The 25,350-nt window shown below is 42.1% G+C and overlaps 2 protein-coding genes across 11 annotated transcripts in view; one reads left to right on the top strand and one right to left on the bottom strand.

Annotated features, from left to right (window-relative positions):
• SRPK2 (SRSF protein kinase 2) overlaps positions 1-6,655 on the top strand; it is a 129,702-nt gene extending 123,047 nt beyond the window's left edge. For 6 of the 8 annotated variants that reach the window (XM_074538856.1, XM_074538853.1, XM_074538852.1 and 3 more), the window contains one exon: positions 4,986-6,655. In XM_074538856.1, the coding sequence (XP_074394957.1) occupies positions 4,986-5,170 (185 nt within the window). In that variant the 3' untranslated portion in view covers positions 5,171-6,655. The remainder of the gene's footprint in view (positions 1-4,985) is intronic. The other 2 variants (XR_012579906.1, XM_074538854.1) reach the window with 1 other exon arrangement.
• The window catches only part of KMT2E (lysine methyltransferase 2E (inactive)), a 58,519-nt gene continuing 38,560 nt past the window's right edge, over positions 5,392-25,350 (bottom strand). For 2 of the 3 annotated variants that reach the window (XM_026790856.2, XM_074538850.1), the window contains 13 exons: positions 24,353-24,451; positions 23,444-23,608; positions 22,178-22,486; positions 20,102-20,356; positions 19,781-19,925; positions 18,816-19,069; positions 18,608-18,664; positions 17,190-17,753; positions 14,066-14,367; positions 11,864-11,952; positions 11,649-11,762; positions 11,401-11,492; positions 5,392-10,573 (listed from right to left, as the gene is read on the bottom strand). In XM_026790856.2, the coding sequence (XP_026646657.2) occupies positions 9,059-10,573; positions 11,401-11,492; positions 11,649-11,762; positions 11,864-11,952; positions 14,066-14,367; positions 17,190-17,753; positions 18,608-18,664; positions 18,816-19,069; positions 19,781-19,925; positions 20,102-20,356; positions 22,178-22,486; positions 23,444-23,608; positions 24,353-24,451 (3,960 nt within the window). In that variant the 3' untranslated portion in view covers positions 5,392-9,058. The remainder of the gene's footprint in view (positions 10,574-11,400; positions 11,493-11,648; positions 11,763-11,863; positions 11,953-14,065; positions 14,368-17,189; positions 17,754-18,607; positions 18,665-18,815; positions 19,070-19,780; positions 19,926-20,101; positions 20,357-22,177; positions 22,487-23,443; positions 23,609-24,352; positions 24,452-25,350) is intronic. The other variant, XM_014264087.3, reaches the window with a different exon arrangement.

Here is a 25,350-nt window from a genome sequence, read left to right as displayed (position 1 = left end):
AGGGCTGGGCAGGAGATTCCCTGCAGCACCTCCAGTCAGGGATTGCAGCTGCTGGAATGTATCTCACATTTCTATTTTTCACCTTACAGCAGACAGGTTGGCATTTTCTAGTGATGTGGCAGAACTGTAAAATGACCCAGCCGATACTCAGTAGCTGCAGTGTGGGCAGGGCACAGGAGAGGGCAGTTCGTAAAATTCCTGTGATGTGGAGAGGCCCTGGTGCTTCCATGAGCATCTTCAGCTGCAGAGTGTCACTGCTGTCCTCTGGCCTGAACATTGGTGACACTGCTCAGAGGCACTGGGGGTGCCTCTTGCATCCTCAGGGTGGGACTTAAGGTAAGATTAAAGGCTTGGTTCACCAACCACACAACATAAAGGTGCAAGTTTGCTGTGGAAGATTGAGTAGACTGGATCCCACCTGTTTCTGCTTAAACCAGAAGATCTCAAATGCAAGGCAAAGGAGTAACAAACCAAGCTGCTTTTTCAGATCATCCCCAAGAGTTATTCTGCTGTTGCAGGCTGGGGAAGCTGAAATGTTTGTGGAACAAAACTGGAGGTGCTCAGTGTCCTTCCTTGAGCCTCTTTCTTTGCATCAGGCACCCTTTTCCTTTTCCCTGGCCACGCCAGCACTGCCAGCCTCTGCTGTCCCCAGCTGGGATTTGTGTGGGGGCTGGCAGGCTGTGACAGGGAGGTGCAGAGTTGGCCAGCAGCTGCTGCATTCTGTACTCATCTGCCTGTGCCTTGAGCACTGGAGATAAGAAGCCTCATGGTACAGGCCTGGGGCTCTTGGAGAATTTCTCACTGTGGTCTGAGGGTGGGCTTAGAAATCTTGCTTTGAGCTCCTGTTTTGAAAACATCAGTCTTGGGTGAAAATCAGTTTGAGTTTTGCTCCTGTCCATGAGCAAGTGTGACCTCAGAGAGGTGCTGTACACATCTGAGTTGTGCTGCTGAAGTCCCAGGCACAAAAAGAAAGATGCTAGTAACCTAAAGAGTTCAGAGGATCAAGTCCTTTCTCAGTAATTGCCTGAAGCAGTTTTAGACATTCAAATAGGAGGATGCATTTAAAAGAGGAAAAGCATTTTTAAGTTGCTTCTTACACTGTGACACAAATTCTCACATATTTTTATAAAGTCTCATCTTGATTGAGCCCAGTAAAGGACTCCAGGGAGTCCACTTCTTCAGTGTCTTCATGGAAGCTCTTTTGACTGTAAGAATTAATAATTTGGCATTAAAATGTAAAATCTTTTTGTTATTCCTAGACCATGTTCCCCTTCTATATTTCTTCTGGTATTTGCTGGTCCTGTTCCCTTGTGAGCTAAACCTGTGCAAGGTGCTGGCCTGGGGCTGGCTTTGCTTTGGGAGCTGAGCCATGAGAAGCACTCACTGTGGTGTCCTGGAGGGGAGGAAGGCTCCCCCCACGCTCCTCACTTCCACCTCTGCTCCACCAGCCCTGGAATTGGTTCTCAGGATCATGTCATAGATGTGGAGCAGCAGATTAAATCCCATTGCTGCTTCCCCAGTTCTTCACATCATCCATGTCTCACTGTTCAATGATCCATCCTCCTCTTGCCTGGTGACACATCTTAAATGTGTCTTTGACAAATTTTACAGACTAGCTCTGGTTTTTTCAGTGTTATGGTCAGCAGAGACAGCTTTAAATAGCGTTTTCCTCCCCTGGTCCTTCAGAAATTTTTTTTAGTAATTTCCTTCTGGCTTAACATTTCCTTTTTCAGAGGGATCATTGCTGCCTCTGCTTTGGCAACAGGAGTTTTACAGCTCTGACAACTCTGTTGTCCTCTGCAGATTATCTCCTGTGTGCTTCACTATCAAAAATCCAAATAAAGAGCTTCTCTGAGGAAGCTCTCAGTATTACATTTTTAGCACTTCTTTGAAAATACATGCTGATGCCCTGAATACAGATGGTGTCAGACTGGTGGGGCTTGTGCTTTTTAAATTTCTCCCTTAAATATAGGCACAGCCTTGCTCTCCTCCAGCTTCATGGTACAAACATCTTGAACTAGGTGAAAATATGAGTTGGCAGGCACTTCCATTTCCTGTGCTCTTCTCATGCTTTAGATGGAAATGAGAAGGACCCACATGAAAATTATTTCTAAGACTTTGTGTCCACTTAAGTGGTGTTGATTTTCTTTTTACTTAGCCTATTTTGTTTCCATAGTTAGCATCATGATCCTTTCTGAAAACTGAAGCACTAGTTTAAGCGTGGCCCCCACACAGATACTTTTTACTGAATCCTGTCTTCTTAAAGGCTTTGGCAATCTTCATGGAATTTCTTGTGAAAAACTTCAGCCACAGTGCTAAAAGTGTTTATTCCTTAGCAGAAAAACTGCTGAGTATTGTGCTGGGCATAGCATGGGCAGTCACACAATGAGGAGTACTCTAACAGCAGAACTCTCCTTCCACAGTGGCACAGGAGCCTCATTGTGCAATCTTACCTTAGATCTGAGAGGGGAAAGATGCTGGAAATGACAAAATCTGACTGCAAAGATGATGACAGTGCTGGATGGGAACACACACCCACCCTCCCTCCGAGCTGAGCCTTATTTGGCACATGATTACAGCAGCCCTTGCAGTGAATGCTGGGAGCTGGAGAAACCATGGACATGATTTTTTTTTTCCTAGTAATTTTTTGCTTGCAGTCAGTACCAAGTCATTTTTCTGTCACTTTTGGGCAGTAATTTGACTTCATGCATTCCTTTTACATAATTTACTACCTGTTCCTGTAAGCAGTCACCAGTGCACTCTTTTGGAAACCTTCCAAAAGGTAAGGTTTTCAGCAGTAAAGTTTCAGGGTTGCACAAAGATTTAAAGGACTGAGAGTGAGCCTGGAAATGAAGATGCTGCTCCAAGGTGTGCTGTGCTTTCTGTTGTGTGGGCAGCTGTGGGCCCAAAGCAAAACCTTTCTGTGTCTGTGGGTGCACGTGGGACCTGCCTGCACTGAGTGTTCACACACAAAGCAGAGCGTGGCCTCTGCTGCTGCTCCTCCTGTGGGCAGCACACCTCGAGCTCCTGTTTCTGCAGCTTGTGGGGGATGGATTGTCTGCACTCCTGCTCCTGTGGGGACTTTGTGACAGCAGCTGGAGCTGCTTTTTCAGGCCCTGCACTGTGCCTAGGACCTGCTGCTGAGGGCTGAGGCAGCAGAAACAGGGCCTGCTGAGCCTTTGGGGCTTTAAATCATTGCATTGAGGAGTTCAGCCCCTGGGGCAGTCAGATGGACATGGGTGGCTTCTCCTGCCCTGGAGCTTCCCTTGGCACAGGCATGTGCAGGAGCTCTGGCCATGAGCTGGTGTCAGATGGCATTTTCTGGGCAGTAGGTTACAGCAGGGACAAGCAGCACACTGACAAACCACCTGGCTCACAAGCAGTGTGGCCTGGGTGCCCCATCCCAGGTGCTGGAGTGAGCTTGTGAAGCCTCCAGTGTTGGAAGAGACCCCAGCACTCTCCTGAGTGCAGAAGCACCACAGGGTCTCTTAAGTGATTTTTGCAGTGTCCAGTGCAGACTGTCTGCCTTATACACATGCTCAAGATGGGTTGCATTAAGAGTATAGAAATTCAGCAGAAAACATCTGCCCTTGTGTTTCAGCTGGTGCCCAAAGATCAGAGGGGCTGGGTGTGGCAGGGCTTAATTCCTGATCAGAACAGATCAGGCACTCTTAAGTCTGGTCACATTCAGAAAGAGCTTTCACATACACAGATTCATGGCCAGCTGCAGTAGTTTGTTGCAGCAGGAGGCCAGAGATTCATTAGCTTGTTGGTGATAAATGCACTGCATCTGTGCAGAGTGTAAGTGCCCTGCACACAGGTGTTCCTGGCTGTGGTCTGACACAGAAGGCAGATGTTACCAAAGAGATGGAGAAAGGAGCAAGCTTGTTGACTTATCTGCAAGGTGGGGTTCTGTTCTTATCCTCTCCAAGGAGGATGTCCCATGTCAGATTTACACTTTTTGGAGAACAGGAGGTGTGGCTGTAGTGAAATTCCCTGTTACTGCCATCCTGAGTGGTGAGAGGGCAGCCACACCACGTGCAAATGAGGGCTGTTGAGAGCCTGGATTGCAGAGGCTGTGGCACAAGGTGACAGCTCAGTGTCCTGGTGGCAGCAGTGAGGCTCATTCAGCCTGGTAGCTGCTCGTCCCTCTTGTGCCCACAGTAATCCCTTCACCATGGATCTCATGGCAATCTCATGGCTTTGGGCCTCATTCCTACACAGTGGAGGAGCAGCAACCTGAAGAGTTTTCCCCATTGTGCTGGATGACCCATGGACACACCTGGGTAGTGTTGCTGGTTTGAATGGCAGAACAGTTCTCACCTCCTTCCTTTTGGTCAGGTTGGCAAAGTCTCCCCTCTTGGGGGGAACTCCCGTCCTGAGCTGCTGCCACCGTTTTTGTTGGTGGTTGGTGGAAAGAGACCTGGGCAGCAGCTGGTGCCTCCCTCAGGAGGACTCAGACCTGCCTTTCTGGGGGTGTCTGCCTGGAGATGGAGCAGAATTGGAGCACCAAACCCCTGCTTGGCTTGGCTAGGGATGAATCAGTGCTGTGCTGCATTGCTGGCAAATGCCACGTGGTGAGGCAAGGACCTGTGTTTTGAGCCCTCTGTCTTGGGATTGGAGCAGATTCTGTGAAATTTGGGTTCCTTGGCTGATGAAGGAGAGGCCTGCAGTGTGGTTTGGCCATGGTGGGAGGATGAGTGCCTGTGTGCACAGCAGAGTGAAGTCAGCAGGAAGCATCACTGGAGTCCAGGTGTAAGGTGCTGATCGATGGCTGTAGGAACAGTTTTTGGCTTGGACATGGAACACACCCATCTCCTGTGATGACCTCGAGCAAGCTTGGTGTGCACTCCCCTTCCTAAACAGTGACTGCCAGCCCGGGCAAGGTGCTGTGAATGCAGAGTGGGAGAGAAACAAAACAGGGATTAGTCACTGACACAAGTAAAAGGGTGTTTTTCTAATGCCATCAATATTTCTGTTTGCAGGAGAACTCCGACACATTACCAAGTTGAAACCTTGGAGTCTTTTTGATGTGCTTGTGGAGAAGTATGGTTGGCCTCATGAAGATGCTGCACAGTTTACAGATTTCCTGATCCCCATGCTAGAAATGGTCCCAGAGAAACGTGCTTCAGCTGGAGAATGCCTTAGGCATCCGTGGCTGAATTCTTAGCAGAATCTTCCAGCTGTTAAAAAAAAAAAAAAAAAAAAAAAAAAAGCCAGCAACCACTTTCCAATGCGTTGGACCTAAATGGTGACTGTCACAAAATCTTTAGCAGGATCACACGTGAGCTGGCTTCAATCCTCAGACCTTTATTTTGCTTGAGGTACTGTTTGACATTTTGCTTTTTGTGCACTGTGTTCTTGGGGAAGGGTAGTCTTTTTGTCCTCAGCTAGTAGTTTACTCACCCACTTTCTTCAGAAAACACTTAACGTGTCTTTAAGATTGTTTCTTGTGTTGTGTGACATTCAGATGTCAGATTTTTGAACAAAAGAAACTTCCCCCCATGTGTTTTGGCAAGTTTTGTAACTATTTATGAAAAAAAAAAATATTTTAGCTGATGCATATTATATAATTTACGAGTGTAAGAAATTTATCAAGTCAGAACTGAGTTACGGCAAGGAATTGTACAATTTTATCTTCTGGCAAAGGGATGTCATTCTTGTATTATAGTGTATGTAAATGCACCCTGTAAATGTTTATTTCCATTTAAATATGGGACCTGGGGACTCAATTTCAGAGTAAAGCGACTAAGTTTTAGAGAGCTTTATAGCAAACCAATTGCATGTAGTGGACTTTAAACTGCTTTAAGGAATTGTGTAAACTTTCTATTCTGTAGCAGTTCCTGTTCATTGGGTTTTAAACAAAGTGGCTCTGGTTTACAGGATTTCATTCCCCAAACGGCACTTTAAAGGAAGGCTAGACTTCTTTCTAATAAAGTATGCATTATCATTTAGCACTCCCTTTTAGAACTTTTGCCTATTTTAAGTGCTTTTAAGAAAAGAAAAATAGCAATTTCCCTTACAATGTGATAGTGAAGACATGGTACCATATGGTGTTGCCTTTTTATAAGCACTGTAAGTTGTACTATACCTTAAGAAAAAGAAAAAAAATTAAAATTAGAGCATGAGAACCACTCTCTGTGTAGAATTACTGATCTTTTATAATAAAAGTGTGTGCTTGGCATCAGTTAAGGAAGGATATAGCTGCAGATATGTACAGTGCAGTGGGTAAAATAATCCAAGAAGCAAGATCATGCTCATTCCATTCATAGCTTTACATGTTTCTAAAACAAATTGCACTAGCTTTATTCTTTCCCATCCGTAGACATACGACTGCCCATCGTAAGTTGCACGCAACAATTATGTGTTTCCTAGGAAAAAAGCTGCATAGGCTGAAGCTTATAGGCAATACAGATTTTAGAATGTACAGTACGGAGGTGTGTTTGGGCCTCTTTTAGAAGTCAGTGGGATGAATGTAAGCTTACTCCTGATCTTCATGTAACTACAGTGCCACTTTTTTCTTGACTTTGTCCATATAAAATTTATTCACATGCCTTTGCAATAACTAGATTGTGAGAAGATAGCCCCATGCTGTAACAATAACCAGTTGTTTGAGGTGCTTGCAGTTGTCTAATTAAAGTGTTTTGTTTTTTCAGACAGTGTTGCTGGTCATTGGAATCTTTGCCTAGCCACGACTCAGCTGTGGGGGTGCTGGAGGGGTGGGAGGTGGGGGCTGGCCTGTCCTGGCCAGAGAAAGGAGTTTCTCATGATCATTTATGGAATACATCACCTGGTGTGGGTCAGAGCAGCCCCACAAGCCCTGTGGCAGCAGGGGCTGTGGCTAGGAGTGGTTTGCTGGTGAAATGTGACCAAAAAAAAAGCGTCTTTCCTACCAGCTGTGTCCTGTAAACAAGGGAACGATTGTGCTGTGCCGAGCTGGGGCAGCCACTCCTGCAGAGACTGCCAAGGCACCACAGAGTGAAACTCCCTTGTCCATGGCCAGTGCTGAGGCCCCTGCAGCAGTTGGGTTTCAGGACCGAGTCCCTTCACCCTCATCCTGGAACTGCTCTTTGTGGCTGCAAGGACGACGCTGCTCAGGACGCTGCCACAATGGAGGTAAAAGTTACATTCAGCTTCACACCCAGCCCAGCTCTGCAGTGCCTGGTTACAAATGCATTCCTGGCTACACAGCAAATGCTGGCACTGGAATGAAGTGCCAGGGGCAGCCCAAGGCTGGCACAGCTCTGCCTCTGCCCAGCCTTGGTGCTGCAGCAGCACGGGGAGCCCTGCCCAGGCCTTGTGCTGTTGTGCTCCCCAGTGCAGCAGCTCCCTGAACTGCACTCACCTTGCCAAGCACAGCTGGGTAAGGTTCTCTTGTGTTTGAAATGGTTTTGTTGCTGGAGGTATGGAAGAGAGGTAACCAGATCTGGGTGCTGGGCTAGACAGGATGATGCACATCAGAATCAGTGTCTGAGCAACTGCACAGAGGGTGCATTGGTTTTTTTTTTGCTGTTTCTGAGAGCCTTATGCTGTCCTACACTACACATGCTAGTGTAAAATGTGAACTTGTGTGCATGCTGCAGAGCCAGCAGGTGTTCAGGAAAGCATTTCTAGTGTATGATTTTAACTAGCAAGATTCTTCTGTAGTTAGAAGCAAATTAGAATTTACAGTGGCCCCTTTTTTACATTTTAAAAATAACTAACTCTTTTTTTAGTGGGCAGGAGCAGCCACTTTCCCTCCTGTGCCATTTCAGCGTTCCTCACTCCCAGGTTCTGCTCTCTGCTCTGAGCTGGAGCCACTGAGCAGCTCCTGCTGTGTGAGCAGCACTGAGAGCAGCTCCTGCTGCGATGGAGGGGCAGCCTCACCCAGACAGAGCGGCTGCACTGAGGAGCACAACAGCACCATCTCAGTGCCGCTGGCAGCTGCAGGAATCCATCACTTCCCTCAGGGAAACCCGAGTGCCACAGCTCCTCCCAGCAGGAGAGTCCTGCCGTGGGCAGGTGCTGCCCTGCTCTGTGACCGAGGTCACCTCTAGCACAAAAATGCCCATCAGTGCCCCTGCTGACCCTCGTGGTAAACTGACCCAGGCCTCTGCTGTGCTCGGGGAGATCATTCCTCAACCTCTGAGTGGAGCAGGGGAAAGAATCCCCCTCCTCCGGGCTGTTCCACATCTGTCTGTGCTACACAGTGAAGCCACAGCTGGAACCTGCAGAGAAGTGAAGAGCCTCACAGGGAGCAGGGAGATCAGAGACTTAAGGCCACTTTCCTGCTGATACAGCACCCTTTCAGGACAAGTAGGTAAAACTGACATAATTGTGATTTATTAACATGAATTAAAATGCCCAACCAGTGCTGCAATGTGACAGTATATTAAAAAAAATTAAAGATCATATACTGTACTACTTTCACAAAGATCACACTTTTTTTTGCAAAAGACTTATTATATACAATACTATATCAAATGAAAGAAGCTTTAAGCAACTTTACAAGCGAAAGAAATACAGTATTTACAGCACTCGTCTGAGACATTAGAAACAGTCTATACATTAAATTACAATTTCTGCAAATAACTGATGAAACAAAAAGCCATGTCCACACCAAAACTATAAAAATCTGTATTGCATTGTTTCCTATCTCTATGCACACAAAAAACTGTTGACAGAAAATGGAAAAAAAAATTGTTAGTGCCATCACTTAGCCTGTGTACTTATTTAATTACATATGTATAAAAGTAATATAGAAAACTTTCACTAAATGAATTTAACTGCAACAATAAAATTTTAAACATTATGCAGCATCAAAGCTACTGCCAGAAAAAACAGCTGGAATGTCCACTTACAAAATAAAAAGAAATACCTAATACTGGCTTAACAGCACGTTTTCAGGAATTTTAAAAAGCAAAAAATGGAAAGGATACAATGGAAGAGCACTGGTGTTTGCTTTTATACAAAGTATCATGTACAAGCTTTAAAAAGTACCTTGAATAGGTACATATTAAATATACACAGTTTATATTACAGAACATTTTAAAAATGTTTATAACTAAAGGGATCTGTTTTAATGCCACCCCGAGCCATGGTAATTGTTCTGGAAGGTGGGTGGCACCTGTGCTCTGTGGATGGGGATCTGTCCTGGCACGGGCGAGGCCTGCTGCTGGCCCTGCACTCCGTGGGGCAGGCTCACGGAGCCGGGGTGCGGGCAGAAGCCGGAAGCAGTGGGTGTTGCAATACTGTTTGGTCCTTGAGGTTGGATGTGAGGACCCTGACCAGGGAGTGGGCAATGAGGTCCTGTGCCAGCAGGCTGATGTTGAGGTCCAGGTCCTAACGTTGTGTGATGTGGGGCTTGAGAGGAGTAGGAGGAGACGCTCGTGTGGGCATTGGAAGGGAAATGGGGGGGTCCTTGGTGAGAGGGGTGGTGTAACCCTTGTGCTGATGAGGGGTGGTGCCCCGAGCCCATGACGCCGGAGGGAGGGGGCGGCGGGGGAGGCGGTGCCGAGCTTACAACGTGCTGGTGTTGTGCTTGCAAACCTTGGTGTCCCGTCGAGGCATGGGGAGGTTGGTGGTGGGGGAGAGGACCCGGTGGCGGAGGTGGCGGTGGCAAATGGTGACCAGCAGCTTGAGAGTGAATGTGCGATCCAGGAGCCACTGCCATGGCATGAACCGGACCGACAACATGTGCTACAGAGTGCTGCTGATGAGTACTTTGCTGCTGGACAAGGTGGGGTCCTGGAGCGGGTGGTGGTGGAGGAGGAGGAGGAGCAGCAGATGCCGATGCCTGGTGATGAATACTGGGGTTCTGAGAGGACAAAAAATGCCCTGCAGCTACGTGGTGGCCCGGCACCGTTTGCTGACCTGCAGTGCCAGGAAGTGCTTGATTTGGTCCAGATGAAAACACAGTCTGTTGGGGTATGCTGCCCTTCAGCTGGCTGTAGCTCTGGAAGTTTCCAGAGGGCTGCTGGCTTTGATAGTAAGTGGAAGAAGGGGGCGGAGGGGGTGGGGGAGGCGGCGCATTGCTGTTCAAATTTTGTTGGTTAAACTGGCTGTAGGAAGCTGAAGATTGTCCTGATGATGTCTGAGGGAAGAGGGGGCCGCCAGCCTGCGCCTGGTTACTGGGCTGGAGGGCCGGCGCCGCTGGGTAGAAGTTCCTGTGTGTTTCCCTCTGGGGCGTCCCAACTTGAGGTGACTGTGGGTGATGAGGTCTGTATGGAGATCCCAGCTGCTGTGAGTGAGGCTTTGGTGAAAGGTAACCGTGCTGCACAGGCGCGTGGGGCGTGGAGGACTTGGGGGGATTTTCTACGTGAGGCGAAGGGGGGCAATGCAGCTTCAAAGGTGCGGAAGGCAACTTCTGTGAATGTGAAAGTTGCTCAGCAGAGCCGCGCAGATGTGACTGAGATGGATGAGTTTTTGAAAGTGCTTGGACGTTGTTTGTCAGCGGTTTCTGCTGCAGCTCAGGTTTGGGAGGATTCGCACTTTCAGTCTCGGGTGCAGCAGCTGCAGTTTCCCAGTGCGAATCTGGTTTGGAGGGTGTTTTCCCAAGAGGCTGTGCTGAAACTACAGGACTCGGTGAAGAGGGCTGGAATGGAAAGAAAGGCAGTCAGTGCTCAATGTCTGAAATGTTCAACCATGCGTGCAGTGAACAAAAAAGAACATCTCAGAACACTCTCCTCCCCAGATTGTGAAAAGAAGTGCTAAGGTGAAGGATATGTATTTGGTGCAAGAAAAACATCAGTAACAGAGTAAGCTTGAGAAGGTACTATTTTTATCAAGTACGTATCAATAACTCTTCCAAGTCAAAGACTACTGAAGTGTATTTAAAGTTGTAACAGAAATATGAACCATTAGGCCAAAGTCTGAATCCATTCTTTGTTAAAAGTGGTATATTTCTAAATCTGAAAGAAGTAATTCCAGAGAAGACTACTTACAGGAATAAAGCAATTTTTAGAGTGACTTAATGTTTTAAAGCTGAGGTAGTGAAGGCAAACAGACTAAACATGACAACCTGAATCACTTCACTACTCAACATCTTTCTCCATATTATCAGACTGCCAGACAATGCCAAACTCTTGCAGAGCAAGAGCAAGCTCCTGTTAAGGGTAAGTCACAGCACTGCTGTTGGTTCTGAGTGCCACTTCAGCGTTCACACCTCAGAACAGCACACATACAATCTCTTCTCTCATCCATAAACATGTAAACCTACTGAAAGCACAGCAAATAAACCCACTTTTTAGTGTATACGGACAAATATTCTTGCAAATATCTACCTATGCTGAATTACTGCACAGATAGATGAACATATGTGTATGTCACCAAAGTAGTAAATCCTACAATTAACATTGTTAAAGGTGAATCAGAGCTGGATGGAGCTATTCCTATGCATGTTGTGCAAACACCTTGCATTACCTTGCTTGCTTTTGATGGACTCTTACAAGTCCTTTGGGAAGTATCTGGGGACGGACATTCAGAAGTTGGCTCTGGATTTTCAGAATCAGGTTCTACAGAGACAAAGCAGACAAAAATATCAAAGCAGGAAAATTAACTCTTTTGCAGAAATCACTAAGCACTTTATATTTGACTTTAAAAGAGCTATTAAAGCTGTTTTTAGACCATTGAATATCTCAAGTGTCATACAAGGTCATCTGCTTACTGACCTTCTGTAATTTCAGTGAAAGAAGGGGCCTTAAGCTGCAACTGGGAAATGAGATTTGAATGAGATGGAGACTGAACATGAGACGGTGAGCATGGCCTACAAGGTGATTCTCCCCCTACAGATGAAGCAGACCCAAACACATTATTAGAATTATTACAGATTACCACGGGGGAACTGGTTAGACTGATGTATCTTCAAAACAATGAATTAACTCACCACTGTCCTTGTCTTTCCTATGATCACTGAGAAGTAAAGCTCTCTGGTAACTTCGTTCTCTCACTTGTTCCACAGAGGTTGATGCAGTCCTGCAAGAGAAGGCCATTTTAAATTTAAGGGGATGTACTCCCATGGCCCAAATTTAGGACAAGGTATATGCAAATACCAAGTCAGAGAAAATTTACAGTGTTGGCTGCATGTAACAACCAAATAACTGATTGTGCACAAGGAATATTATTACTTAAGTGGTTTGTAGCTATTTTCTCCCACTTTAAATACAGTCATTTCCTCCAACCATGTTACATTAAAAAACTGGCATTTCCTCTTATTAAGGAAGTATCTGAAGATCTGTGGGTTTTTGTCTGTCTAAACAACTGAAAAGTAAAGAAAATAAAGGTTACAGTTACTGGTTCATAGTCTCAATTTGCAGAAAACTGTCATTGTCCAGAAGTGGAAGTAGTAATTTTGTTTGTTTGTTGTTAAGAATCTGCTCTTTAATAGCAGATGCACAGCTCTAAATGGTGTACAACTACAAATCCCTCTGTCTAAACTTCTAAACTTCAATTGCCAGACAGTGGGTATGCAGTGACAGTCACATCTCTCTTATAATCCATTACATCTCTCAATCACAACCTGACCAAGAACATCCTAAGTGACAGCACTCCAGAAAACCATTTTCCTTTCTGGCAAGGATGTATGGCATCACTTTACAACACTGCTGCACTGAAATAAGTTTTGGTACTGCTCTGCAGGGTTACTGCAAAATCTAAGTAGTAAATTCTTCTTGTTTAGCCTGTTTCCACAATTTAGGGCAGCAGCTTCTGCACAGGGAACTTAAGTGCAGTCTTCAGTGTTCCACTGAAAAGTGGCTGTTATGTTCTCCTGTCAAGTGGCTTACAAAATCTTCTTTTCTGGAACAGTTGGAGCATCTGAGTGGAAGGATGTTCAACTCCCAAGCCCATGGCTCATCCTCATTACAGTTACACCATCACTACAGTACAAAGAACATCAGCAGGATTTATTTTGCACTACTAATGTTTTGGAGACGGTGTCACCACAGCTGACCATCTATTTTAAAGCTACCAAATCTCAGTGAAAAATCTGTGCAGTGTTTTACACAGACTGAAGTGCATCTTCTCCCCATCCACACTCCACCTCTCCTCAGGATCTGGATAGTTTGGAGTATCTGGCACTGCACACACTGCCCATATGGCCTGCAAAAAGGGAACCGCTGAGCGAACACCAGCAATGCTGTGTCACCACATGCTCCCACCTGAGCAGGAGCTGCTGGCCAGGCTGCCCTCAGCCCTGCACTGGGCAATGAAGCAACAGCAAACATCCCACACACACACATTCCAGCCAGGACTGAAAACCACACCTCCTAAGGGCTTCCAGAAGCCTTTGCTAATCAGCATAGATTTTTCTCCTGCTGCACCTTATGCCCTACAGTTGTCGCAGACATTTTTTTCATAGAAATCTTTTCTTTCACTTTTGTCTATCTTCTGGGAAGCAGAGCCCCAGAAGAAGAATGTAAACAATTGTTATCAGCTGCTGTGAAATGTAGCAGGTGCTCCTGTGATTGGCTCATCTTTTATGTTTCTAAGCGGGGGCCAATCACAGAAGCAAGCTCAGAGACAGATTCTTTAGAGACAGAACTTTGTTATTCATTCTTTCTATTCTATTCTTAGTTTAGCAGCTCTCTGCAACTTCTCTCTTCATTCTTTTTGTATAGTTATAATGTATTATAGATCATATATCAATAAATCTAGCCTTCTGGTCAAGAAACAAGATTCTCGTCTTTCTCTCACTCCAGCGACCTTCTCAAGTCGCTGTAATATACAGTACTTCTGGAAAGGCTTTGAGACTTAACAGGAAAAATTCTCTTCATCTCACAGACAAAGCAGTGGAAGTACAAGGACACAAAGGCTCAAACCAATACCTATTTTGCCATTAGAAGATACATTAAAATAATTTAATAAATATCTTGTGGGTAATTCTTCATGTAATTGAATCATTATGAGGTGTCTGCTGTATTTCTGAGATAAAAGGTAAGACAACTCTTCACTGAGCTGTAAGAAGAGCTTCCAGCCAGTAACCTGCAACAGCAGTCTTAATGAAAAATAGATTTCAAATACCAAAGACTTAGATTCATATAAATAGTTCTTCCAAATTAAACTGAAATCCTGTAGTTTTGTGGCTCACCACTGAACTTCTGGTTCACTCTTCTCACTGGAGGAAGATTCCTTAACTGCACAGTTGTTGCCAGTGTCCTCTGGAGCTGCATTATAAACAGCAGTTGGCAGTGGTAAAGGCAGGCTTGCAGGGTTTTCAGTTTGCTCCCCACTTTCAGCACTGTTGTTATAGCCATCACTAGCACCATTATTACTGCTTGTATTTCCTGCAGCAGCAGCATGAGGAGACACAGTAACCAGGGGGAAGCTGTCTGTCTTGGAGCCACTTTTCCGAGCTTCACGCTGCCTCTTGCGGTATTCTAACAAGGACACCTGAGGAGAAAAAACAACCCACAAACAAACATCAGAAAGGAAGTTTTACCCATTTTCTTTCTCTCAGTTTCTGTTAAATGAACTGTATGTTTCAGTAATAGGTACCATGTAACTGGTTAAAAAAAAAGGACAGAAATTAACTGAAGATATTTCACCACAGCTGCAGTGGAATTTACAGAGTACTGTAAAGGTGATATTAAAAAAATGCTTCTGCCAAGAGAAGCATTGTGTGTTGTGCCTCAGAGAAGCAGCAGATGACACAGGTCAGCAAAAGGTCCACTGCTGAAGTCATTCTCTTGGCTGTAGTTACAAGGGACTCTACAGCTTCTCCTGAACTGCAGAATTTTACTATTACACTGATCTAGTAAAGGTAATTTCAAGAGATGTCACATCCAGGTCTGAGACTGACTCCTGTGCATGAGAACCCACTACCCTCTTCTGCTTCATATATCAAAGGATTCACTAAGCTCTTCATGCCTTTTTTTAACATCCAGAATTTGCAACTTACTTTTCCCATTTATTTTGAATTTGCCTTTACTGCCCTTTAAGACAGACTGATTAAGAACATATTTTTAAGCCAACTCCATTACTAAAAATAATGACACATGGTTCCTATTTCATGTATTATGTATTTACAATCACTACACCAAAGCTCCATGTAAGAGAAACCAGTTTTGGTGGTTAGCAAATTGCCTTCAGTGAAAAAAATACATGTTCAAATGTTTTCACCATGAATCTTCAGGGTGAAATATTGATCTTCAGACCTACTTTATTCAGTAACTACACTAGTTTGGTAAAAATTACATTTAATGTCTACAGATTTTGTTCTAGTTATCAACATCCTGCTCTGAACCCATACAGCATCCAAACCAACAAACTAAAGGCCAATAATGAAAAAAATTAATGTTTAACTGGCTTAATCCTCTATAAAACTGGACATCCATTTCTAAACAGAGAGAAAAACCAAAGCAGCTGCTGTTTCCAGTCCTAAGGGGTTTTGTTTGTTTGCTTTCAAACAGATCTGTTAGAGACCCATCCATATGTCAGGGTAAAAACAGTGAAAAATACCTGATTTTGCATTAAAAAGTTCAGGTAAAGAACTGATCTCACTTTCAAACAATTTTGTATTATTTCCACATCAGGTAACAGGGACCCCCTAAAGAATACTGCTTTAAAGAAAGCTTAAATGTTAAGAAACCCATGTAGTATGGCACAATGTACAGGTCTGTATTGATAAAGGACTTTGTGCAATAGTAAGAGAAAACAGGAGCAAATGTCCACAGAAATACAGAAATATGCAAAAACATCCTACAAAGACCTCCCTAAGGATATTGCCATCTTACAGGACTCTAGGGAAAAGGCTTTTATGAGTCTCCTACAAAATTCCCGAATCCTCACCTTTCACCTTAGGTGGGATCTAGCCCACCACCCCTTTTTTTATACTGTCTAAGGTTCCAAATTTTTGTGTGTCCTCAGAAATCCTAAACCCCCTTCTCTTTCAGGGGTACAGATGCAATTTGCTCTGGCTATTTCTTCAAGCTGAGCCTGTTAGACAAGAACCTTGGGAGTGGGGGTGTCAGGGGCAGCCACACCTTTCTTTAGTGGAGGGTTAGAGCAGCGTAAGCTCTCAGCAGTAACAACCTGAAACCATCCCTGCCAGCCAGGGATGTGGCGAGGCTCACTGAAGTACCAAGTGCTGCTGGGATCTGTGAAGCCTAATTTAGCCTTCAGAAAAAGAAGACTGTCAAGTTACAGGAATTTTGGCTTCTGTTTTCTTTTCTGGTTTGCCAAAATAGCAGGGCTGCAGGAACACACACACACAATCTATCAAATTCTCAGGGCCATGACCAGGTCAGATCAGAGCTCCTACAATATTGCTCCATTTATGTCTCAGCTTGAAGCAAGTAAACAAAAATCCACTTCTGATAAAGAACTACTGAAGGAAGACTCCTCAGTGCTTCACAGTAGGATGCCCCAGAGGAGCAGGAATATACAAGGGGCTGCAATGTGACCAAAAAACCCTAAACCCCATTGTGCAGCCATGTACACATGCAGAAAACCCCACCCTCCTCACCACTACTTCTGTAAAGAAAATAAATCACCCCTTTCAAACAAGAAAAATTACTAGAGACTGTGATGAGACAGAACAGGCAAACTGGTACACTGGAGCCCACTGCCTTCCATCTTTGTCATTCTTTGTGCAAAGGGAGTCAACCTGACAGTACAATGCAGTCTAAGAATTACACAAAGTAACTTCCAATCCTGGTTTGAGTTAGCCATGACAATATCACTTATCTACAACTGTTTGATGAGAGCAGCAAATTTAGATTGAGCTTATTTTTCAAACAATAAAAAAAAACCAAAAAACCAAATTAAGCCAAGAAAAATATTTCTTGGAACGAAGGATTTCTGTGCAGTTTTAACTTTCAAGTCTGAGTAACATAAATCTATTCTTGCAACTTCCTGCAGTAATTCATAACAGATGCTCACAGTATGTGGTCTCTAAGATGACCGTATATATTCTGTATAACAGAGTATTGTAACACCAGGTGGCATAAGCAACCATTTTCAAACCTGAAAAGCAATTATTTATTGGGCAATTCATTTAAGACTCTTATGAAACAGAATTTGTATCTTTTACGTTGAAAAAATAAATTTACTAATGGTTTTATGCAGCTTTGCTCTTTGCCCTTCAATACTTCTCCTGAATGTCTACTACACTGTAGTATATAAATATGAGCCATGAGTTGCTTTTTATTACACTGGGGTTCTTTCTGTCATAGAAACATCATGAGCAGACAAATGATTCTTAAATGTATAACCTTTTTCTTTTGTGGAGGGTTCTGGGGTGTGCAATTTCCATCCATCAAATTGTCGTTATTGACAGTCCTTCCAAAGCCAGGTGCAATTCCATCTTCTGAAGTACAAAAAACAGATGCTTCCATGAACATGCCTCTTGCATCGTCTTGAATCAGGCACTTTGACTCGTTTATTCTGAATCCACCTCCTACCTCCAACTGATGTGAAGGGGTCAAGTCCCTCAAATTAGAATTCATTGAGAAATTTACACCTGTCCTGTCAGGACTTTTTACCCAGGAAGAATAAATTGTGCCCCGTCCACAATGAGCAGTTTCTAATTGGCTGTTTGAATCAGTCCTATCATGTGTGGGGGCTTCCAGGTTTTTATGCAGTGCACTTTGCTCAATTACTTCGAGTCCCAGCTGGAGGTCTGACACAGATTCCATTTCTCCAGTGCACTGCCGTGTGACATCAGTTCTGTTCCTTGGACTAGAATATCCAATAGTCTTTATTTCTTGCAGGCCCATTTCGTTCAGGTTGGAATTTCTGAAAGAATTCAGTGCTAGAATCGATGCTCTGTCATAGCCCTGCATGAAGAAAAAACATGTAACTATTTTTTCACGCTCCATCAAACCTATCTGAGATTCAGATGTGCTGTTAAGTGGGATTAAAGGCCTGCCAGTACCACGAATTTATCAATTTTTAAGAAACAATTCTACAGCCAGATTCTTAGTTTTACTATTCCCATGTATTATGTGAAAGCATTTTAATAAATGTACATTAACCAAAATAAAAAATATTAAGTGTCAGGGTTTATTTATGACTGGCAAAGCAAGGGGGAGAGCTTCAAAAGGAGCAAGTCCCAGGCCAGGAAGCTTGAAAGCACTTGCTTCAATGTAAAAGCAATCATCCCTCGGTGTCAAAACACCTATTTCAAAGCAGGACAAGGAAGTGTTTCCAAGACACTTCTGAATTTTAGGATGAAGCCCCATGGCAGGACACATGCTCCCTGCAGGCTGGGAATACCCAGGCATATTCCAACAGCACTCCTTCTTCAACTAATCCACCACCTTTGCTCACTCAGTAACCTTCTGCTCTGCTCTTTCACTTGGAGCATAACTGGGATCAACAGAAACAATTAAGAAATGCTGGTAACAAGGAGAAATGGTAATCTGAATCTAACTACAGCCTGGAAAGCAAAGTGTTCTCTTTCTGTTCCTGTTTACAAATTGTAGTAGTTACTCCTTTCCGTTATAAAAGGTGTTCCTGATCCAAATCATGATTTTTAAGTGATACAGAGAGAAACCAGTTTAAAACTGAAAATATAAGAGGTAAAGTGGAAATATAAAGGAGTAAGCAAGTAAAACCTATGGGGAAGTTAGCCTTTAAATTCTCAGGAACTTGCAATGATACCATTTGCAGGTTTGGCAAATTTCCTTACCTCTTGACTGTAAGCTCGCCTTTTTATTTCTGGGGAACTGTCAGGTGAGGAAATATTCTAAATAAACAAGAAGAAATTGCAAGTCAATTTTTTAGCCTAAAGAAATACCTCTCCTGCATTTTATAGCAGGAGTTTTACAAAATACTGATTTACACTGCAATGTCTGAACACTTTCTCTGAATGTTCTGTAATTCATGGTAAACCTCACCTCAAAGTGCATGGTATTTCCATGTATACATGGAGTTACAGGAGTAACTGGTGAATAGATGGGTTTGTAACCATTTCTGCAAGCGTCATCCTCTGTTTTGACCCGGGGAGGAGTGGCAAACAACGATGGCTCGGAGGCAGTGATGTCAGCATGGGTTGGTGTGGCATAGGGAGAAGGAGTAGGTGTGGAGGTTTCTGAGAAAGCAGACTCCAACAGCTGATACAGTCTTCGCTTTTTTAGTGGTGTGGTTAGATCTGTGTGTTAAAATTAGAAAAAAGTTATATGATTTCTAGATATAACAATCACTTACAGTTGTTTAAGTACTTTAGGTAATTAAATTGTTAATTCCAAATTAATGAATTTTAAGATAAAAAAAATCTCTGAAGGGTAGGCTTGCTGAGAGATGAACTTTTAACAGCCTACAGGCTTCTTGGAAAATAAACTCGTAGCAGCCTACAGATATATCAGTAAGGGAATTCAGTGTGCTAGGATGCTGGAAAGAACTGCCCATGTCTCCAGAGAAGGCCAAGTCAACTTCCATACATTTTTAAGACTGTTCAGCTAAAAGATGGTTTTACTGCACTCCAATTTTCTATTATGCCTACAAGATTACACAGCTTTTCCCCCTCTGTGCTACATTGGCATACTGAATTTTAAAGGGATTCTAAGTATATAGAAAGCATAGAAAATTAAATTTATAACCTGACCTCTTAATACTAACAGCAAAATCATTAGTCTTTTGTTGACTGTAAATGCTAGGATATATAATGGTTTCTTATCTAATACACATTAAAGGGGGAAAAATTCCCAACTGCTATGCAACTAAACATTTCTGTCAAAGGAAGTATCAGGAAAACATGCAAATACTCCTGGAATTTTCATCAAGTCATCAAATTAAAAACAGTGCTCCACAATCAGCTACTTCATCACAGCTCTTATGTAGTGTATTTACAAAAGCTTCACACCTGTTAAGGAACAGCTGTCATTCAGTAATAAAGGACTTTTATGTTCACCATTGATGGCTGGACTTCTAGATCTCTCTTGTGATGGTGAATTAAATCTATCAATTGTTGTTGAGTTTTCTTCTTCCAAAGCCTGCTTCAACCAACGCTGTAAAAAACCCAGAAGTTCCAATTAGCAACTTAAAACTTTAATGATGAACATTTCAAAATGTGTAGCACGACTGGTTTGTCAAACAGCCTTTTTCTGCCTGAATTTATGCTAGTAAATAAAGACTTCTTTTTAATTGATATGGGATAGAACACCACAATGAAGGGAAGCGTTACCTTTTTACAAGAGCCAGTAATGTTTTCCACAGGTTCTTTTTTCCTCCTCTTTTCTGAGAGGAATGGAGAAGTAAAACGGATATAGTGCTTTGGAGTGGAATACACGTGTGGGCTGTAAGTGAGGCCAGGTAAGGAATTCAGCTGGGTAGCCAGAACTTCAGGGTCCGTGGTTATGCGTAGGGGCCTTTCTGGCACAGTGTCTGCAGGCTTCCCTGCTTTATCACTCTTTTCACTTAACCATTCACTAACCAAGTGCTAAACAGAGAAAGAAAAAAAAAATTAGTGTTTTATGAGTGTGTTTACCAGTGGCTTTTTATAAGTGTTTAGTTGAATTATTCATCTAGTCAACTACCACACAAACCAGACATGGTTTCCAGGCTCCAAGTTTAAGAAGACCTGGCAAGAATGAGCTGTTTTAGTGAAATCATGGGAAGAGCAGAAGAAATCAGTACAGATTTGCTGACACGCCAGTTTGGGGGAAGGGCAGGGGTGTTTAGTTATTTCCTTTTGTTGTAAACTACACTTAGTTCTTCTGCATTTAATTCTCACTGAACATTACAATAAAAGTGCCTAGGTCAAGTGTAATTAGGATGTCAATTCAGTAACAGAATTCTAAAACAAAATTTCAACTTGTGCCTGAGTATCCAGGCTGAGGAGAATTCGTGTAACATTAACAGAGCAAAGTTAAAGAAGCCCCTCATCAGATTTCCATACTGTCAGGACTGTGCCTCAGTCAACATGTCAGGCACCTGCCTTCAACACTCTTCAACTGAGGTAGTAAATGTGGTGCAATTGAACACAAAGACACACTGGTCCAAAAAGGCTAGTATTTCCTAGGTTCAGTGTTTTAAAAAAAATATGCCAGTAAATTTTAGTTTTTATTAACAAATAAACTAACCTCCTGGATTTTACAGTGATTCAAAATTAAGGACACACAACAGTAAATATTAATATGATATCAAGGCTTTAACACAAAATATCATAATAAATTTTATTTTGTCTTTTTAAATCCATTTTTATTTTATAAATTTTTAAAGCAAGACCTTCTCTGCACTTAGGGTACAATGGATGCAATGCAGAGACATTTCACAGATACCTGAAGCCTGAATTTTACTGCACTTTTTTGCTGTTTCAGAGTATTAAACATTTCTTCTTTCTTTTCTGCTATGCAACAGGCAAGAAAGGAAGAAGTGTTCCCCCTCACAAGAATGTAACAGTGATGCAAACAAGCAGTGTTACAGAATCACTCAGGTACCTTTTGGAAAAAACTAATCTTAATTATGTTTGGGAATTTAAGATAGAAAACCATCTTAAAATTGTTATTTTTCTTTTGACAAGAAGTTTTGACCTTTGACTCCCCACCCGCCCTTTTCCTCCACTGATTAAAATTTTCTTATAAATCACACTACAAACACTTTTTAATGTATTCTGTGAAGTTTAAAGCAGAAAGCTGTACTGCTTTAGCTGTACTTCCAGATTTAAGATTTTTGAGCGTCTTTTAATATTGTGCCATTTCATACAACTTTTCTGCAATGCAGTCGAATGGAAAGAAATTTAAAAGCAAAGCAACATTGAAGAGTAAACTTTCCCTCCAGACATGCACATACACATTCAGGGTGTTTAGATCCATTTTACTTCAGAACAGACAGCTGAGAAGTACTAGGAGTTAGTGAGCTTCTTGGAGATATTGTTTGCTATCTGAAGCATACAATGAACAAAGGAAGAAAGGCAACTTTTATTTCTTTGGGTTTCTCTTTAAATTCAGCTTTAATTAGTTATTTCAAAATATATTCAATCCATTTAGAAAGCTCATTTAGAAAACATTTTGTTCCCAAACTGCTCTGAAGATGTATTTTGGAAGTGTCTTCAATCCAAACTAACTTCCACCAAACAATGTTACACATATTTTAATGTATTACCAATGAGTGACTACACAATGGTGATTTTTCAAGAAATGAGTAAACATTTTTAAAACAACCCATACAGGCAGTTGCACACTGCATGTATAATGAAACGGCCTATAATTTTTTTAAACTCTGTTAAGGTCATCTTTTCCTCATCCCTCAAGAGACTTACCTTCTTTGTTTTTGGATACTTTGTAGGGCATTTACTAAGTGCTGGAGCTTCTGTTTCAGTAACCATTTCTGTAACAACAGTTTCTGTTTCAGGCTCAGCTACCAGTGCTGCATTCTCAGTTTCGTTGTGCTGTGCAGTGACTTCCACATCAGGAGAGGAGGGCTGGATATCTGAGCACATGCTGACGGTCCTGTGCCGCCGGCGCTGCTGCCCGATGTGAGTTCTGCTCCGGGAGAAGCTTTTCCTCTGCTTAGTTCTGTTCACTTTGGCTGGGGTGGGCTTGGTGGTAGTTTCTTCTTTTGCCGGTTCCTGGGACAAGACAAAAGTCAAGTAATCAGATCCCACACATTTTTAGAGCTACGTATCTTTCTTAGGAAAGAAAAGAAGTCAGTTCCCTCTTCTTTTACAGAAGAAATTATTAACCTCATTTTTGTTGTCAGAACTGCAACAGTTCTCTACTTGAAGGCAAAGGACAGGATTTCCTGTAGCTTCCTCCCAAGCACCTGCTGTATCACCATCAGCAGTGCTCACACACACCCATCACCAGTCAGATCACGACATTCATTCATCCATAAGCTAGAAATCAACTGCTTATATCACCATGTCTTTCAATCCAATATTCTTTTGGCAATTCATAGTTTAGCTAGGTGTTTAGCTTTGTCACAAAAGGTACTTAAGAGAATGCTGACACACAGCTCAGGGAAACAACCTGGACTGGGAATCATTAAATTAGTATTTGCAAACTAAGAAGCATCCATTAACAACAGAGTTAAAAACTTATAAAACATGAAGTATCATCTGCAAGAACTCAGAAAAAAAAACCACTTTACTAACTAATTTCCTTTAAAATAACAGAAAGATTGGAATACTATGTGTTCCTGAAAGACCCATTGAAAAAACAAATAGTTCTCCATTGGTTACAGAGGGTGCCTAAGGACAGTCACCTCCTGTGGCTAAAGTCATCACTGATAAATGTTCTATCCTGAACTTCAAAGACAGACTGAATTACACAGCTGGTGTGTGTGTGTGTATGTTTGCATAAATTCATGTAACTGAAATTCTTCATTAAAGAATTCTATATGTATCTTATCTGGAAAAAAAAATCAGGAGCTAATAAAGTGTAATGTCAAAGAACATTTTGGTAACATATAATTGAGTTCAGAGATTAAAAAAAAATTCATACGTCTTAAAATGCAGTGTGCCAGCCAAACTGATAAAATATGCAATGTTAAAAGCTAGATTTATAATAAAGCTCCAGATAACTACCTGAATAAATTCAGCATCATTGAGAATCTGTGCTTCCTTGCATTCTGATTTAACCTCCGTTTTTGCTGTGCTGATTCTTTCCAAAGCTTGTTCTCTTCTTTTTTCTCTTTTTTCTAGTCTGGCAAAAGCTTGCAGGATAGCTTCCATTTTCCGTTCTTCTCTTGTCTGATGGATTTAACAATAATCATGATTAGTTTTAGTCATAATCTTCCATATATATAAATATGTAATTATTCTCACTCCTATTTCTTTAAGTACTTCTAAATATGTTCAGTATATGTCTGACATGAAGATCAAGTTCAGCAGAAGCTCAGATTAAAGGGATAGGTTACAATCACTGCAAATACTGGGCTTCTGAAGAAAGGCTTGCATCCATACCAGCTTGACAAAAAAGGGAATCCTACTTTAAATTTAAGAACTTGTTTAATTTTTTGAATACTTAACAGAAAAAGGCAGATTTTAAGATGCTAGTTTTATTAACAATGCTCTACCAAAACCCAAAAATTAGGATTTCTGTGACTTTTTATTCAAGTAGGGAATTAAAATAAAATAGGGGAAAATCTTAATTCCCAATGCTAGCTATAAAAATAGTCATTACACATCACAAGCAATAATAAAAGAGCAAATAATGAGATCTAAAACAGGCACTGCAGAAATCATCTAAAGACACTAAAAAATGATATACAATTGAAGAGAAAAGCAGATTTTTGTCAGAATGCAGTGATGAACCCAGATGAACTGTTCTCAAATAGCAAGCCTTGCATTTTAAGGCTAAGTTCATGTAAGGATCTGACTTTGCACATGCTCAGACTGTACAAGCCCACAAAAAGGCAGCAATTAGCATAGGAAGAGCAGGTGTCACTAAGCCTTAATGATGCCTTTTAGGCAGCTACTCGCTTCCCAACTTACCATCTTCCTTTTCCTTTCTGCAATCTGCTCCTCTGATTCCATTTCTACTTCATTGCTAATGGGAGTTTTTTCTTCTATATCATCGATGAAATCTGGCTCCTGCAAGATGGAAGCGACTGTTTTACAGAAATTCTCCTCCTTTTGTAAATTAGAGTGAACTGAAAGCTACAAAGAACTAAGAATCCTCAGATCACTACATCCTAAGCAGCCAACCTAACAAATCAGGATGAAAAGTGTTCCATCCCCACTCCCTCATCCAACCAAGCAAAAAGAAGTATCAGAATTAAACCTTCAAAACAAAGGGAACTTTAGGACACTAACAATGGCCACTGCTCTAACCATTTTATAATCAGTTAAATAGTTAGGAGCTTTATATTATCCACCCACAAAAAAGTGTTACTTTTAGTGAAATGGAATGAATGCCAAAATACATGTTATCAATTACACAGAAGTAATTGAAGTTTTACTCAGCTCTGAAGTGTCAACTGCAGTCACATTTTCCATTTGAACATTCACTATAGAATCTAATGATGGTGCCACATCATATGGAAACACAGAAATTACCTAACTAACAATGGTTTTCTGTTTTGAAAGAAAAAACAAGCATGAAAGTGTAACTTTGAAACTAATTAAGCATTCACTAGTCCTATATGCAATTTCACTTTTACATAAAGGACCAGACAAACATTTAAAGTTTGTCCTAAAATATATCTATCTAAACATAGACACCAGGCAATTAGTAGCTTTTTCCTGGGGTGATACATATGGTGCTACCATAAAGAAAGTGTATGGGAAAATGTAAATGCACTTTTAACAGCTTTTTTCTTCCCACAATTCCTACTCTTCAATTTTGAAAAACAATACAAGTTCTCCTGTGAATATAAGCACTGTATATTACATTAAAAGATGAGGAGAAGATACCATATCCCAGCTATCATTTCTTGAAAGCATGACACAAAACACAGATCAAAAATCACTCTCAAATGAGAAAGTTTAAA

Source organism: Zonotrichia albicollis, chromosome 4 (assembly GCF_047830755.1).
Source record: "Zonotrichia albicollis isolate bZonAlb1 chromosome 4, bZonAlb1.hap1, whole genome shotgun sequence".
NCBI classification, from domain to species: domain Eukaryota; kingdom Metazoa; phylum Chordata; class Aves; order Passeriformes; family Passerellidae; genus Zonotrichia; species Zonotrichia albicollis.
This window is presented reverse-complemented; position numbering and strand designations above follow the sequence as displayed.